This window comes from Lipophrys pholis (assembly GCF_963383615.2).
Source record: "Lipophrys pholis genome assembly, chromosome: 3".
Taxonomy (NCBI): Eukaryota; Metazoa; Chordata; class Actinopteri; order Blenniiformes; family Blenniidae; genus Lipophrys; species Lipophrys pholis.
Genome location: NC_137627.1, coordinates 30,690,636 through 30,705,747, shown reverse-complemented (window position 1 = coordinate 30,705,747; position 15,112 = coordinate 30,690,636). Strand labels below are relative to the sequence as shown.

The following is a 15,112-nucleotide window of genomic DNA, read 5'->3' as shown; positions in this document are numbered from 1 at the left end:
CACCAGCTCTTTGACTTTCCACCGCCAAAGCCCCGGCCTATCAGGGGCTAAACTGGTGCTAAACTGGCCCCGCATCGTTGCTGGGCCAGAGCGGAGCCAGCACGGGGCCCGACATGTCATCAGCTGGGGGCGGAGTTATCACTACCTATGAGGCGGAAGAGACGCTGAACTGACATTCTGAAATCTAAAGCGAACACGGAGCCCCACAGTGGTTATAAAGAAAATAACAAAAAATAACATGTGGGAACGATATAATAAGTCGCTCCCTCAAGTTAATAATGTGAGGGAACGAGATCATTTAATCGCGGAGCCGTGGCTCTAGAAGTGCAGAGCTCCGGCGCTGTGCTGTCAGCTGTGTTAGAAGCAATTTTCCATTGTCATTTGTTTTTCACACTTTTCATCGTAACACCATTGTAACTAACGTCACTTCCAGTTCTTGTATGGTGTTATGACCGCAGTCTGAGGTCTGCATGAGGCTGCATCACTCTCCGCTAGGAGAAGCTCCAATATTATTATCTAACCCACAGAACTTCTTTATAATGAATACTTTTGGTTCATCAGCAATTAAAAAACAAACTACATACTACTACATACAAGCTTTCATACGTAAATGAAAGCTTGGATTTTATAGGCATAAAATGAGCCTTTTAATGGCGCTTCATGTGAAAGAGAACTTTAATCAGGGTGTGTTTACGTAGGTTGTCATTGGAAACGGCTTTAGAACTGCATTATATCATTGTACACCTCCTTTCTTCTCCGATGTTGAAGTATTTGATTCAGACTCACCCAGAAATAAAGTGAAAGGAGCAGAAATTCACAATGTAATGCCAAAATGTTGAAAAATAAGCCCCAAGCTCATTCAAGCCTTATTATTATTCTTTTTTTTCTCTATGTCCACTCCGGGGCTCCGGACAAAAGCAAGACGGACGTGAAAAAACACAAATAGAGCAACGAGGAGATGCAATGTTTTCTGGCTTTTTTTTCTTCATCCGAGGTTCAGGCCAGACTAGATGGAGCGACCCGGACCAAACCGATGAATACAGTCCGTCTCCTCATTCCTGTAGGAGCGTTACATTGGTGAAATCAGTACATTGGTGAAATCAGTGACGTACGACATTTTGGAGTGATGCAATGACGTGGCTCCCACTCCCACTCCCCCCGCTCTGTTAACAATGGAAAAAGAACCGGTTCTTTGGCAGTGCTCATTTAAGAACTGGCTCTCGCAACGGCCCTGAATGAGCTCCTGGTTCTTTTTGGTGGAAAAGCCCTACATGAGATCCATACTTAGTTTCAGTTTCTCTCCTATATGCATGCATGCTGCTCCATCCCGAAGTCAACCTGAAATAATATTTTCTTCTAATTTGTTGTGGAGCCATATTTTTGTACACTTTGTTTATTTAACAAAAAATCCAGACATTACAATGTATGGGAGAAAATGATTTTGTCACTGTTTTACTATGATAAAGTATTTGCTGTTTACCTATACATTTTTCCAAAATGTTTATCTCATCCATCCATCCATTTTCTCCCGCTTATCCGTTTTCAGGTCGCAGGGGTGTCAGTCTGAGCACTGTCACCCAGATCACATTGCACCGATTAAGAACTTTCCTGCAGGTGGTGAGCCCACTGGAAATGTTTATCTCAGTTTTAACTAATTGATAAGCCAAAGGAAAAGTCATAAAAACACAGAGGCCATGAAAATTCATCCAGATTTAACAATCTGATGTTGCATTGACAACAAATATTAACAAGTATCGTTATCGAATCGTTATCGGCGATACTGGCCAATATTTACTTGGTATCGGATCGATACCAAATCTTTTTGTACTGCACACCACTACTTCCAGGCTCTGCCTAAAACTGATCCAATACACCATGTAAAGCTTGGACATCATCTCAGGTGCTGCTATATCAGGTTTTAACATTTTGTTTTATACTGTTTTGGTTTTTATGTGTATATGAGTTGAAGTCATAATGAATTTGTTTCAGTTTGTGTTTTCCTTCTCTTAGTGATGAGCAGTAAAAACCACATGGGGCGTGACATAGTTAATCGGTTAGATTCTTCTCAGAAGTTGCTCACAAACTTTTTCTTCGCAAACACCAACAAAAAGTGTTAAAGCTGTATATTATGTTAGACATAAAGGAAGAACACAAAGCAGTAGACAACAGCAAAAGAAAGGACAATGCACAGAGAAAATGAAAAGTAGAACAAAGAGATCTGAAACGCTCTGTTGTTTTAAGCCTAATCAATTGCATCAAGAATAAATTTTAATCCATGTGAAAATCCTTCCTGACTATTTAAAACCAATGAATTTTTTTTTTTTTTTAACAAATTTAGCTACTGTTTAAGATAAATAAATGGATTTATTGTTTTAAGTGATTGATTCCTTAAGCAGTACGTTTCAAATGGATACTAAAATATTGAAAAAGGTATTTGCACTAAAGTGATTCATTTAAAGAAACAACGTGTTATCATAAAATAGATAAGAAAAAAATAAAAAGTAACCTGAAATGATCATTTTATAATATAACTTATAACATTTTATTACAAATTCGGACTTTGAATTAAAAAATAAACAATCGAAAACGTCACTCGATTTAAATAGAACAGAAAATTAATCGTCGTGGGGAATTCTTTGTAAACGTTAATGTATTCAAGTTGCAAATTGATTTAAAAAAATAAATAACATGCAGCTTTTCATATTGTATTCACGATGTGGTTAAAGCTTCATTTGGAAAGGTTTGGAGTCATTTAACTGCGTAAATGATCCAAAACCAAAGTTTGTTGTAAACTATCCAAAAGTAACCAGCAGGAGTCATTAGACCGCTATTTGTAGGAAAGGTATGTGGGGGGAAAAGCGGAAGTGAGGAAGTGATCTGAGCAAGAAAACTTCTTTTTTTGGGGGGGGGGTGGGGGGGTAGTTTGGAGAACTCGGTGTCTTTTTTTATCGGAGCTGCGGGATGAAAAGTGAAAAGTTTTCTCTGCAGAGTTCCAGTGCGTAAAGAGCCAGACGTCACGTTTCGCACAATGGGACTCCCCACTTTGGAGTTCAGCGACTCTTTCCTGGACAGTCCCGACTTCAGAGAGCGAATCAAATGCCATGAAATCGAGCTGGAGCGGACAAATAAATTCATCAAGGAGCTCATCAAGGATGGAAACATGCTGATCACTGCGCTCAGGAGTAAGTAGACAGATGATGCGTTCATGCGCCTTTCTGCAGAGACTGCTGCTCCCCATCTGACTGTCCAGCCAGTGGGGGGTTGTGGTCCCCCACTGGAGCACATTTACATTGCATGTGGGGAAAGCTTAAAACACACATTTACGCAAAGACCACCTACGATTGATTATTCTGTGATTTCTGTAATTGCACATTTAGTTGCCTTTTCTCTGCCTCCCCGGACACACTGCATGCACACAGACGCTCGCACAGCCTTTTAAGCCCTGTGATATGAATAGATCTGCTCTGCCCAGTCAAAAAGGCTACAGTCAGACATGTGGATTTCATTAGTGCAGAGTGCACATTGTTCTAACTGCAATTCATTAATGAAAGATGCTTTCAATCACTCTCAAGGGTCATCCATCCCAAGCAGAGGAAACAGACGTTTTGCTTGAGTCTTCTAATGACTACATGCAAAAAGGGCCTTCATGACTGTCACAGCAAGGATGCCAACCCCTATATCGTGAGGGTCATTGTCCTCTCAAGTTCTGCCTCAAATTCCACTGCGCTGATTAAAGCAGACTTCCTGTTCTGCTGAATCCCTGTGGGGATGAGAGTTTGGTCCGCTCACGTCACAAGTGTGTCTGTGAAATGGGGGAGAGATTAGAAATATAGGCCGTAATAAATATGGAAAACAGCCGGCTTGAAATAGAGTGGGAAGGGCAGAGTGGTGTGTTGTGGTGCTCTCACTAACTCATCACTCAGCAGTGTAATATATTTGTATTTTCACTGTTCAAAATAACACATTCCCATCAACCTTTACTGGGGAGAGAGAGCTCCATTCTTCATGCTTTCACTCTTTTAATCACCATTCTCACAGAGTGAATGCACTCTGCATGTGCCGCCGTGGTCGTCGAGGCAGTGGAGCCGAAATGCCACATTGACATGTTGACACCTCCAAGCTGATACATCCAGCAATTTACACATTAAATGCATTATTATGCAGTGTGGTCTGAAATTATGAAGCCACTTTAAAAGTCAATCACGTGTTCATGTAAACCTGAAGATTTCAAGAAAGTTCAGTGAATTAGAAAGATTGAAAATGCAGGTTTGAATCCAAAATAAGGTATTTTCATCTGGAATTCCATTGTACTTCCACTTAACTGGAGTAAGATTGACTTCTAAAAGCTCCCAAGTGAGCGCGATGATTTCATAGTCCTGTTTTATTTTCTTCAATCTGAAGTGGTTAGCACTCTCTCTTCACTGTAATAATATACACAGTCTGAGTCTTGTTTATTCCCACAGTCCTAAAATATGTTTTTAAGGTCATCAGCGATTCTAAATGGGATCAGTGTGAGTGTGTGACTGGGATCAACTCCACTCGATGAAAGTGGGATGAAAGATGCAGGACTAGATCCATTATTTAGCTCCAGTTTGTCTTTACACTTTGCACGCCATTATTTTTGTTTTAGTAACAATATGAACATTTTTGACAAAATATGTTTTGAGAAGAAAGGGTGCAATGATGCAGTGGTTGGTGCTTTTATCTCATGCAATAAGTTGTTGGTTTGAATCCAAGTTTAGACCTTTGTGTTTGGCTACTACTGTTTCTTCAGAGTACTCTAGCTTCCTCTAACAGTCAGAAACACATTCAAGTCCGGTGGGTAAATAACTTGCAAATTACTTGTGTACAGTAAGTCGCAAGTTTATCGTCATTGCAATATCAAGTTTTGCAATATACATATGGCAAAAGACTAGCTGAACTGCAATAAATGATATTTGCATGCACTGTGTTTTCATGCTATGTCAACATATTTTGCAATTCAGATGGTGCACTACTGTACTAGATTGTGTTCATATTTCATTGAATTATTTCAACATTAAATCATACCTGGTGGCGAAAATCCAAAGGTCAAATGCACAATAATGATAGAAAAATAACTTTAAACAGCTTCTGGTGGGAACTGAAGATGTGCACGTGTTTTAAAGAAAAAGAAAAAAGGAAAAGAAACAGGGTCCTAAAAGAGAGAGACCACTGTTATCTGGAAATACAAATCCCAAACTTCAGCTTGGTTCACAGTGTGCCCTGGTGTTTGTGCAATGTCTTAGACAGGTTTGGAAAACTCAGGTATGCAAGTTGGACTGCTGAATCTTACATTTTCTATTTGATTTGTAGGTCAGAAATCAAAACAAGGTCATAACAAAAGGTCAGATTTCTTGACATGTCTTGAAAGTAATTTGCAGCTGATGTTTACTTGTTATAAGCAAACATTTAAATATGGCAGGGCCCCAAGTTTCCAAGAGAGCATTCCTTTCTTAGTTCCTTTTATTGTTTTGGGAAACATTGCATTGAACCATCAAAAACCGAAATGTGTAAGTATTCAATGTCCAACTGTGAAGAGAAACTTCCTCCTAATAAGAAACAGCAAATAAAGGGTGAGCTGCGGTGGCCTCAGAGGATGAGCGACATCTCCAAGATACTGGCTGTAAGGGGCAAACGAGGTTAAAGGTTTAGGCTGAAAATCACTCCCACTTTTAAGAATTCTTGTTTTTCACACCGTTAAATTTCCTCATTTTAGTATTTTGGGTTTGTTCGATCAACAGAAATGGTAGGGAAATTTAACTTTTTTCAATCATCTTTCTTTATCGCCTCAATCAAAAGCATCACTTTGTCTACACTGGTGAGTTGAAGTGAAATTGCAGATACGTATAGCTTATCTATAGAATATTTGCTCACAGTTTTACGTCTGAGTTTCTGTAATATGGCTTTGATGAAGCCAAACAATGAGAAGCTCCTCTTCATTGACTAGCATTGGATTACTGACTCGACAATCGCTTGCTGAAAGCCTCTATTTTGTACCTCTTTTACAGAAAAACTGTTGTGTCAGTAGGCAGGTGGTGGACAGGAATACCGTGCTGAATGTTTTATTCATAGCAGTGAAGGTTCTCCGTATGAGATGTCAAAGGTCTGTGCAAATGGTTTAATACCAAGTAAGACCTTAATGCTCCAGGTTGTACTGTGCATATAACAATGTGGCAAAGTGAATCGTGGCTTTGATTGCATTTGATTGGCTTATTGATTGAATAAAACAGCACAGCTGAGGCTTTACTGCAGGGATGTCCAGCATAAGGCCAGTGGGCCAAAACCGGTCTGCAAGAGGCTCCAATCTGACCTGCCAAACCACCAAATGGTAAAGAATTCAATGAAAACATTGATTTTTGGACATGGATTGCATTTTTTGGACATCTCACTGTATGTTACACCAGAAGTTTTCATTAAAATTGGCTTTATGTCGAGATTGTAGTCATTTTCTGTAGTATTGGTTCTTGTGAAAATATAGACATTTTCATCATGTATACTCTGCGCTTAAGCTTAAATTGAAAGGTTATTATCACATTATTGTACTGATTCGGCCCGCTCGAGATTAAATTGGGCTGTATGTGGCCTCTTAAGTAAATGTATTTGATACCCGTGCTTTACTGGCTCCTACCTTGTATATCTCTCCACGTATCCAGTCTCTTGCAAACAGTTTATGTTTAAAACACAGAAACCATCAAGCAGTGGTGCACAAGTATGTAAAGCCCAACTTCACTTCCTAAAAGGCTGGTAGAATGTATAAAGTGTAAATAACAAAATTATACATTGCTTAGTATACATGAAACTCTATATTTCGTCCACAATAGAACACATTCACACAGTCACATTATGCAAGTAGGCCTTTTTATCATTAACTCTGGAATTTGGTTTGGACCACCGCCACTGATCCAGGAACAGAGCCACAAAATAAACAGCTCCGGAGCTGTGTGAAATGACTTGTGAGTTGTGTTTGTCTTTCCTTTGTGGTGATGAGTGGCTTAGTCCTTTGACTGGAAAGCCCAGTTTCAGTCAGGCTGGGAGAGAGAGTGCAGGAAGCGAGGAGACGGCAGTAAATTATTGATGGGCTTTAACTTAGGACGCTGCAGAGGTTTATGACCCTTTCGGACCCGCCATCGCTGGTGACATTACTGGACCATTTTTTTTCCTCCAGTAGCAATCATCTCATGTTTCCGGATTGAAATGTGGGCGATGATTTATTGGTCTTCATGTCCTGTCTATGTCAATGAGCCCTATTCAGCCAGGCCATCAATACCTGAGAAACCTGTCTTATATGCGCATGCACAGGATCTCTACCTGCTGGATTCTAGTCGGTGTATAGCTACGATGCTGAACTGTATTGAGCCTGCATGTGTTGCATGTTGTTGGTGTGTTTGAATATAATTGTGGTTAGAAATATTTTTGTTCTCAGAATATTGACAAATGTACTGATATTTGCCAAAAAAAAGGTTTTTGGCACTAAATTAAGGCATTGATCAGGACACACAGTTGTATATAAACTCACTTAAATTGAGAACTCTTTATGATAGATTAATGTGCAACAGTTTATCCAAGGGGTGGCAAATATTATTATTATTAGTAGTAGTAGTAGTACTAGTAGTAGTATTAATAATAATAATAATAATTTTTTTAAATACATTTCTTAAGAGTAGTGGACACAAAACAACACTGAGACCCAAGCTGAGGTATTGGTGATGCTTCCATGAAAGATAGCCACCTTGTTGCTATCAAACTAGCGTGAAAGTCATGCGGTCAGGGGGAGTTTGTAAAAACATACAAAAAGCAATAGCTACAGGAGACGTTCTTTGGACCAGTAATTCCAATTTGGTGTAATTTGCACCAGATGATTTCATTAAATTGACTTTATGTTGGAATTGTAGTAATTTAGTAGTTGTTCATTTTCATCATGTATACTCAGCAACATAATAAACAAAAAACAAAAAAGGTTAAAATTGAAATAAAGGAAATGGGCGTTATGTTAAGATTGTAGTCATTTAGTCTGTAGTAATTGTTTTTGGTTTTGTGAAAATATGGACATTTTCTTCATCTATACTCTGTGCCACAACAAAATGAAAATTTAAAGGTTATAATGGCGATAGTTTACCGGTCCAGCTCCCTCAAGAAGAAATTAGGCTGTATGTGGTCCTTCAACCAAAATGAGCTTGACACCCCTGGTTCAACCCCTTATGAGGCATGTTACAATAACTGGTATTTTTTCATATGCAGTGAAAATTAAGTGAAAAATAAGTCCAATGCATCTAATAAGTCAAATTCAGGCACCTTCTTTGCCTAAGACTCAGTAGAGTACAAATAACTTTTTACAGAAATCCACTGAGAATCCCCTCACATTGTTAGCTGAATAGTTTTTGATCAATTTGTATAAAAATGGCATATAAAACTGTTGAATCTCAGAAGTCTTAAAATGTCTCCAAACAATTCTCCAAGCTCTAATTTCCAAAGTATTCTAATGTGTGTCCTATAAAGAATAAATGTTCAAATTATTCTGCGTCACACAGTTTTAATGAGATTTCTCATCAGTCCCAAATTTACTCTGCAGTATGACAACATCTCCAAATATTCAGCGATGAAGTCCAAGAGGCAACTCGAGAAGCCCGCCACCAGATGGCATGGCCCCCGCTGAGCCCTGATCTCCACAACATGGAGTCTCTCTCGGATTAGATGAAGCAACAGAAGACACTGAAAATGGCTGAATTCACACAAGGACTGCAGCAAAACTCGAGAAAAAAAAAACCACCTTCCTGTCATGAACTATGAAAAACTGAGCGCCTAGTAAAACAGTCTTGTCTCAAAGACAAACTACTGGTTACCCCAGACAAAAGTTGAATAGTTAAACTGCTTTAAGCACCTGCATAGATCCGTACAAGTCTGATTTATTGAATAAAGTTTGGGAAATTCTTTGTGCTACACAATGGCTTATGAATCACACTGTGATTCAAACTGTTATTTGTCGGTAATTATTTGGTCAGGTGCAAAACGGATGGATCTCCAGATGCTGCAAGTAGCTGTGCTCGGCTTCATGCTGTCTGTGGTTTGTGCTTTGTAGTCGCATCTGGTGTAAATAACCACTGCCGACTTCTGCTAATCCCTCTGCTTGACTGCAGTAATTGAATCGACTGAAGGTGCTAATTATGCCTTTAGTGAGTGGGGCTGCTGAAACCACACATAGAGGGAATAATTATATATATTTCAATTGCAGTTACGGTTAAGTTTCTTGAGGCTGGAGTGATGCAGGTTGCCATGGAGGATCATCAGAGGAAATCTTTGTGGTTATCAGTTTTTTTGTTTTTTTATGACATTTGCAAATTAGAGTTAGCAACTAATTACAGCTATGATTTTATTCATGTACTTGCATTTAGTGAAGTTTTGTCTCCATCTGTTTTTTTTAACAATTTTTTTTCCACCAGCAATTTCCTCAGATTGACTGACTTCAGCTGAACTTAGGGGCCGTCCACATGAGAACGCCGGTTCACCCAAATAAGCAGTTTTTCGCCGACCATCCATACGAGGTGGCGTTTTAGAAGCGTGAAAACGGGGGGAAAGGGTCCCAGAGTGGGGAAATTCTAAAACCCCGGTGTGTTCCGTTCACACCCCGAGGTGTGGACGGCAAAGACTATCATCTGTGGAAAAAAGATGACGTAATCGCCCCCCACTCCCGCCCACCGCGGTCAGCAATGTCATCAAACAACCACAACAATCACGGACTACAAGCTCCGGTCGAGCTGCAGAAGCTACTGACGCTAGTAGCAGGAGGAGCAGGGTCATACACCTATAAAACTAGAGTTGTACGGTGGTTTATGTGCAGGAGTCTACTTCTAAATTTCTATGTGCTCTGTCTCTTCTTCTAGGTGTTTGGTGTGTTTGGTCAGCGCCCCTTAAGGCCTGGCGTATGTACTAATTGCCCAGAAGCCTCGCGTTGAGCCGTGTTCATAGTGAGGTGTGGGTGGAATTTTTTTTGAGAACCCCGGGGAGAAAAAAGATCGTTTTGGCTCTTGTGGATGTGGCCTTAGTGAGTGACCCAGTCTTTAGACTGACCCACACAGTGACAACAACTCCACTAACGTGTCAGAGCAACACTAAAATCATGCAATTTGAAAACTTTATAACTGAGGGAGACAGTTACTTCATCACCCATTTCATTAGCTCCACCTCTTCCTACAGTCATTAACACAAATGAGCACATCACATGGCATGAACTCGGTGTATCTAGTGGGGATGCATCAATACCACTTTTATAAAGGACGAGTACAAGTACGAGTTCTAACTTTTAGCTACTTGCTGATGCTGAGTACCGACAAGAGGACTTGTTAAATGCCATTATGCCTTAATACGTTCTCCATATGCAAACAATATGCAAATGCTATGTGTTGCCGCGAACCACCTCCACACAGCCTTAGGCTTGTGGACACAGTCAAAATGGGTAGCTGAACTTCAAACCGAGCGTGGGAATTTAGTAGAAAGGTGTATCAAATATGGCATGGAGTTTGGCACCATACAGGCTGAAACTTTTAATATACTGGGTTTTTCATGCACATCCACCTCTAGTATTTACAGAAAATCGTCTGAAAAATGTCCTGTGACCCGCAGTTCACTTGGTTAAAATGCATTGTTGATGCAAGAAGTCAGAGAAGAATGAAAGATTTTGATGATAATAATAGCTTACAAGACAGACAATTACAACTGAGAACAAATAACACAGTGAATCCTGAAACTTGACTGTGTCACTTTGGTCAGCCAATAACAGGAAATTTAGACTCGTTCACACAGCCTCACCAAAACTGGACATTAGAAGATTGGAAAAATGTTTGATCTAACAAGTCTCCATTTGTGGTGCCACATTCAGATGTTAGAATTTGGCATAAATAACATGAGCACATGAATCTAACCTGCCTTGTATCAAAGGTTCAGGCCATTGCTGGTGGTGTAATGAGGTGGGGGAGGATTTCCTTGGCACAGTAGGAGACCATTAGTATGAACTAAACACAGTTTAATGGCCAAAGCCTCCCTGAGTTTTGTTGCCCAGATGCCTTACGTTTGACACCCCTGAACTATACTGTTCTGATGGTAAAAAGAGGGTTCAACCTGTTACTAGCAGGTATATTTAATCATTTTGGCTGCTGGTGCCAGATTGTTTGTTGGCCAGGCACAACTTTCTGCACTCACATCGCAATGACAAGACTCCAGGAAGTGATTTCATACTGATGACAAATCCTCTGACACATTAAACCACACATAGAACTGCAACTTGTTTTTCTTTTTTTTTTTTAACACTTCTTTTCTTGTCAAGATTAAACAAATCCATTATAACCTGTTAATTATTGAGCTTCAGGTATTTGTAGTTAGATCGTGTTGCAGTGTTTGCTGAGCCCAGCCAACACGTTCCTGGCTGTTGTTTCATATTTATCGTAGAGGCATGAAAATGGCATCACTCTTATTCATCCACTGGAAGAGAGCAAAGAGCATTTCCCAAGATGATGAAATGAGGCTACAGGAGCCATGACATGTACCCCTTTCATCGTATTTGTATATCAAAACACCCCATCATGTATTATTAGTTAGATAAATCAGACTTACCATGGGAATCTTGTTTGTGATGCTCTCTCTCTCACCACCTGTCATGTACTGGCACGGGTTGCCTGGACTGCTCTGAAGAAAAATGTTTTATTATGACTGCTTGGCTTGTTAGATATTTGACCTTTTTCACTTGCCTCATGTTTAGCTTGCTTTGGATATTTCAAGTTGAGCCTGCAGTGTTGGCTTTTCCAGTGTGGGGACTGTATAGCAAGTGATTTGATTCACAAGATAAGGTCTGCAACATCCTTTGGGACAGCTCCAGGGAGTCTCACATATGGCGTATCCATATATTCTATAGACTGGTTTAAACTGAGCTGCTGGCTGAAAATGTTGCTAAAAGTTTCATCAGTGAGCCTCAATTTTTGTGTTTGTTGTATTACAGTACTGTGCAAAGGTTTAAAGCAGATGTGAAGACAATCTGGAAAGTAAAAGGTAATGGACTTTACTTTTATAGTGTGTTTTAATCACGACTTTAAAGTGCTTTAGGCAAACACATCATTTTTATATTTTTGTTTCAGAAAAGTTTTGTGTTTACATGGGAAAGTTTTGAAAACAGTGTTTGTTTACATGGCAACAGCAAAAACATTTAAAACTATGCAGATAGTTGGGCCATGAGTTGACACTTTTTTGTTTTTGTAATGAAATCACACATTGGGGATTAAAGACCAATACACTTCAAAATGAACAATATGAGTACACGCACATTCATATAGACAGACGGCAAAGTTGCATTGTTATTTTGGTAGACTCTCAACTATAAGACTACCAAATCAGGAGAATATGGACTGGGAGTCATGACACTCTGGAGGCAACTTTGTTGTTATTGTCCATCTACTCACACATGTAGAAGAACTATTTACTACTGACGTGATGCACATGCGCAGTAGCAGCGATTCCAGCGAGTCTACTCAGGATTGAACCTGAGCGTTTCTGAAAAGTGTCGTTTTCACCGGTCTACACGTCAACGGAGCCTGAGCATTGTCAAAATGTTCCACCTTGGGAGCTGTTTTAAAAAAGTTGTGTTTTCATTGGCTCCGAGCACCGATGTTGTGTAAACAGGCAAGATGCCCAAAACCACACCCATCTTCATCTTCTATGCAGCTTTATTCAAATGACCATTGCAGGAGCTCCAGGCAATCTCAGCTCACTATGGGTGAAGGCGGGGTACAAATTGGACTGGTCGCCACATACAGAGAGCGAACACATAGCGCATTCCCTCAATTTACAGTCATAAATGAAACTCAAAACATGCCATTAATTTGTGGGAGGAAACCAGGTGGAAAAAAAAAACAACCTTCAAGAACATTCAAACTGTGCACAGACAACAATCCACTAAAACCCTCTTCACACCACTGGACTATTTTAGGAATCAGTACTTTGTTTCCTCATCTTACTTGAATGGTCTTTGGGCAAACGACCCACCTTGGGAAGATTTGGAAGACAACATGTTCTACCAACTGAGCCAAAGAGTGAAGCATTTTGAGTTAGTTTTTTTTTTTTTTTTAATCTATGAATAAACATGTTAATAACCAGAGTACAAGTCAATATTTGATGGACCAACCTGATCTGTCAATTGATGCACATGTACAGAGTTCTTGGAAGAACTCTGTAGAAATGTTATTTCAAACATCTTGCAGATTTCCTGAATCTCCTGTAATCAGACTAAACTCTCTCTGTTGATGTGGTAAATGTGGCTCAGGTGGTCAAGTTGTCCTCCAATCTCTTGATCGAAAGTGTAACATTGGCTCCACCTCTGCATATGTCTTTGTGGCCTTAGGCAATAGTCAACCCCATCTTGTCCCTGATGTTGTGCAAGCACCGTGAATGGCAGTCGATCCAGTTATGAGTGAATGTGTGTATGAATGGATGAAAGATGTAAAGTGCTCTGAGATTGCATAAAAGTGGTGGAAATGTGCTGTATAGGTGAAATCTTCTATTTACTAAGTACAAACATTTTGTTGGGAAGTGAAATGGGCCACATTACTCACTGGTTCTTTACATAAGGTTATACAGTATCATCCTGTTGGTACTCTCTATACTCTAATTGCAGTTGTTTTCCAATATAAATATTGCAGAGTTCCTGACACAACACGACACTGAGCCTTGAGCTGAGAAATCAGTGAGTCTGCTATGAATGCGAGCGACCTTGTTCCTATCAAACTCGCCTGAAAGCCATGCTGCCGTGGTGAGTTTGTAAAAACATGCATAATGCAACAGCTATAGGAGAAGTCTTTTTGATCTTTATATTTTGCACTAGAAGGTTTAATAAAATTTGGCTTCATGTTAAGATTGTAGTAAAATATGGGGTAAAATAGGCATTTTCCTAATGTATACTCTGAACCTCAACAAAGAAAAGCCTTTAAAATTACCATTTAAATGATATTATGTGGCACTATTTTATGGGCTTGGTCCACTCAAGAGGAAATTAGGCTGTATGTGGCCTCTAAACTAAAATGTGTTTGACACCTCTGGACTAAACACATAGGAAGTATGTCTGAAAGGGGATATGTTATCACTTGCAGTAGTTTGAAGTGTGCAGTGCAAATGGTGAAATAACAGTTTGTCACCATTTTTCTGATTTTTTTCACATTTCCATTTTCAATGTCTGAATAAGATGCACATGCAAGGGAGTTTTTGTTTTGTTTAGCGTAAAGCTGGATTGTCATGCTTTTAAAAACATTTTCTTCCCTTATTGTTTGAAATCCAACATATGATATACTTTTCTTGATGTGTAGCACTGTTTAAACATGTATTCTGCCAATGTTATCATTTTATCAAGGGATGGAAAACTGAACGTTTGGAGTCATTTTCCATTGCTGCAGCACAACTGTGGATTCAGTCAGGTCCCTCCATATTGGTATTGCATGATCGTAAAGTAGCTTTTTCCTCGACCTAAAACATTGGCACAGTACTCTACACTGTTGCTACAGAGCTTTATGGTTTATAACCTGATGAAAATGATGAATGTGGATAGAAAGACTGAACTAAAGACCCAAAGCAGCTCCCGGTGTGGATAAGGCATCACCGAAGACGTGTTCAAACTCAATCACTCTTCCTCTGGGTGATGCATCATGTCCTTCATACATGATTTGTATTTGTTAAACATCAAGCCAAGCGCTTGCTCCTCACACATGGTGTCAGCAGGTTGGGGATGTACTCTGTGTAATTGTGTATTGCCACCCTTTCATCCACATAGCCGAAGCTTCAGCCTGGGGCTTTAAAACACTACAAAACTGAATTATTTTCAAAAGTTTGTCTGTAATAGCAGTCTTTAAAGTATTTTTTTCTTCTGTAGTTATTAAAAATACACTAAAAATGGCAGTTTTTTTCTTTAAGGATCATTAGAGAATAATGTAATTTTGTGACCTGTCATGTTTTGTGTTAGCGAACACAAAGATTTGCTTTATCTAAACCAGGAGACAGGCCATTATTATGCTACCTAACAATGTGTTCCTGCCACCCCGCCATGCCCACGCTTGCTTCCCAG

General features: G+C 39.6%; 1 protein-coding gene across 1 annotated transcript in view; it reads left to right on the top strand.

The window, feature by feature from the left end:
- The first annotated feature begins 2,904 nt into the window (after positions 1-2,904).
- arhgap42b (Rho GTPase activating protein 42b) overlaps positions 2,905-15,112 on the top strand; it is a 105,954-nt gene continuing 93,746 nt past the window's right edge. Inside the window, exon 1 of the mRNA XM_080458971.1 lies at positions 2,905-3,182. Within this exon, the coding sequence (XP_080315097.1) occupies positions 3,029-3,182 (154 nt within the window). The 5' untranslated portion in view covers positions 2,905-3,028. The remainder of the gene's footprint in view (positions 3,183-15,112) is intronic.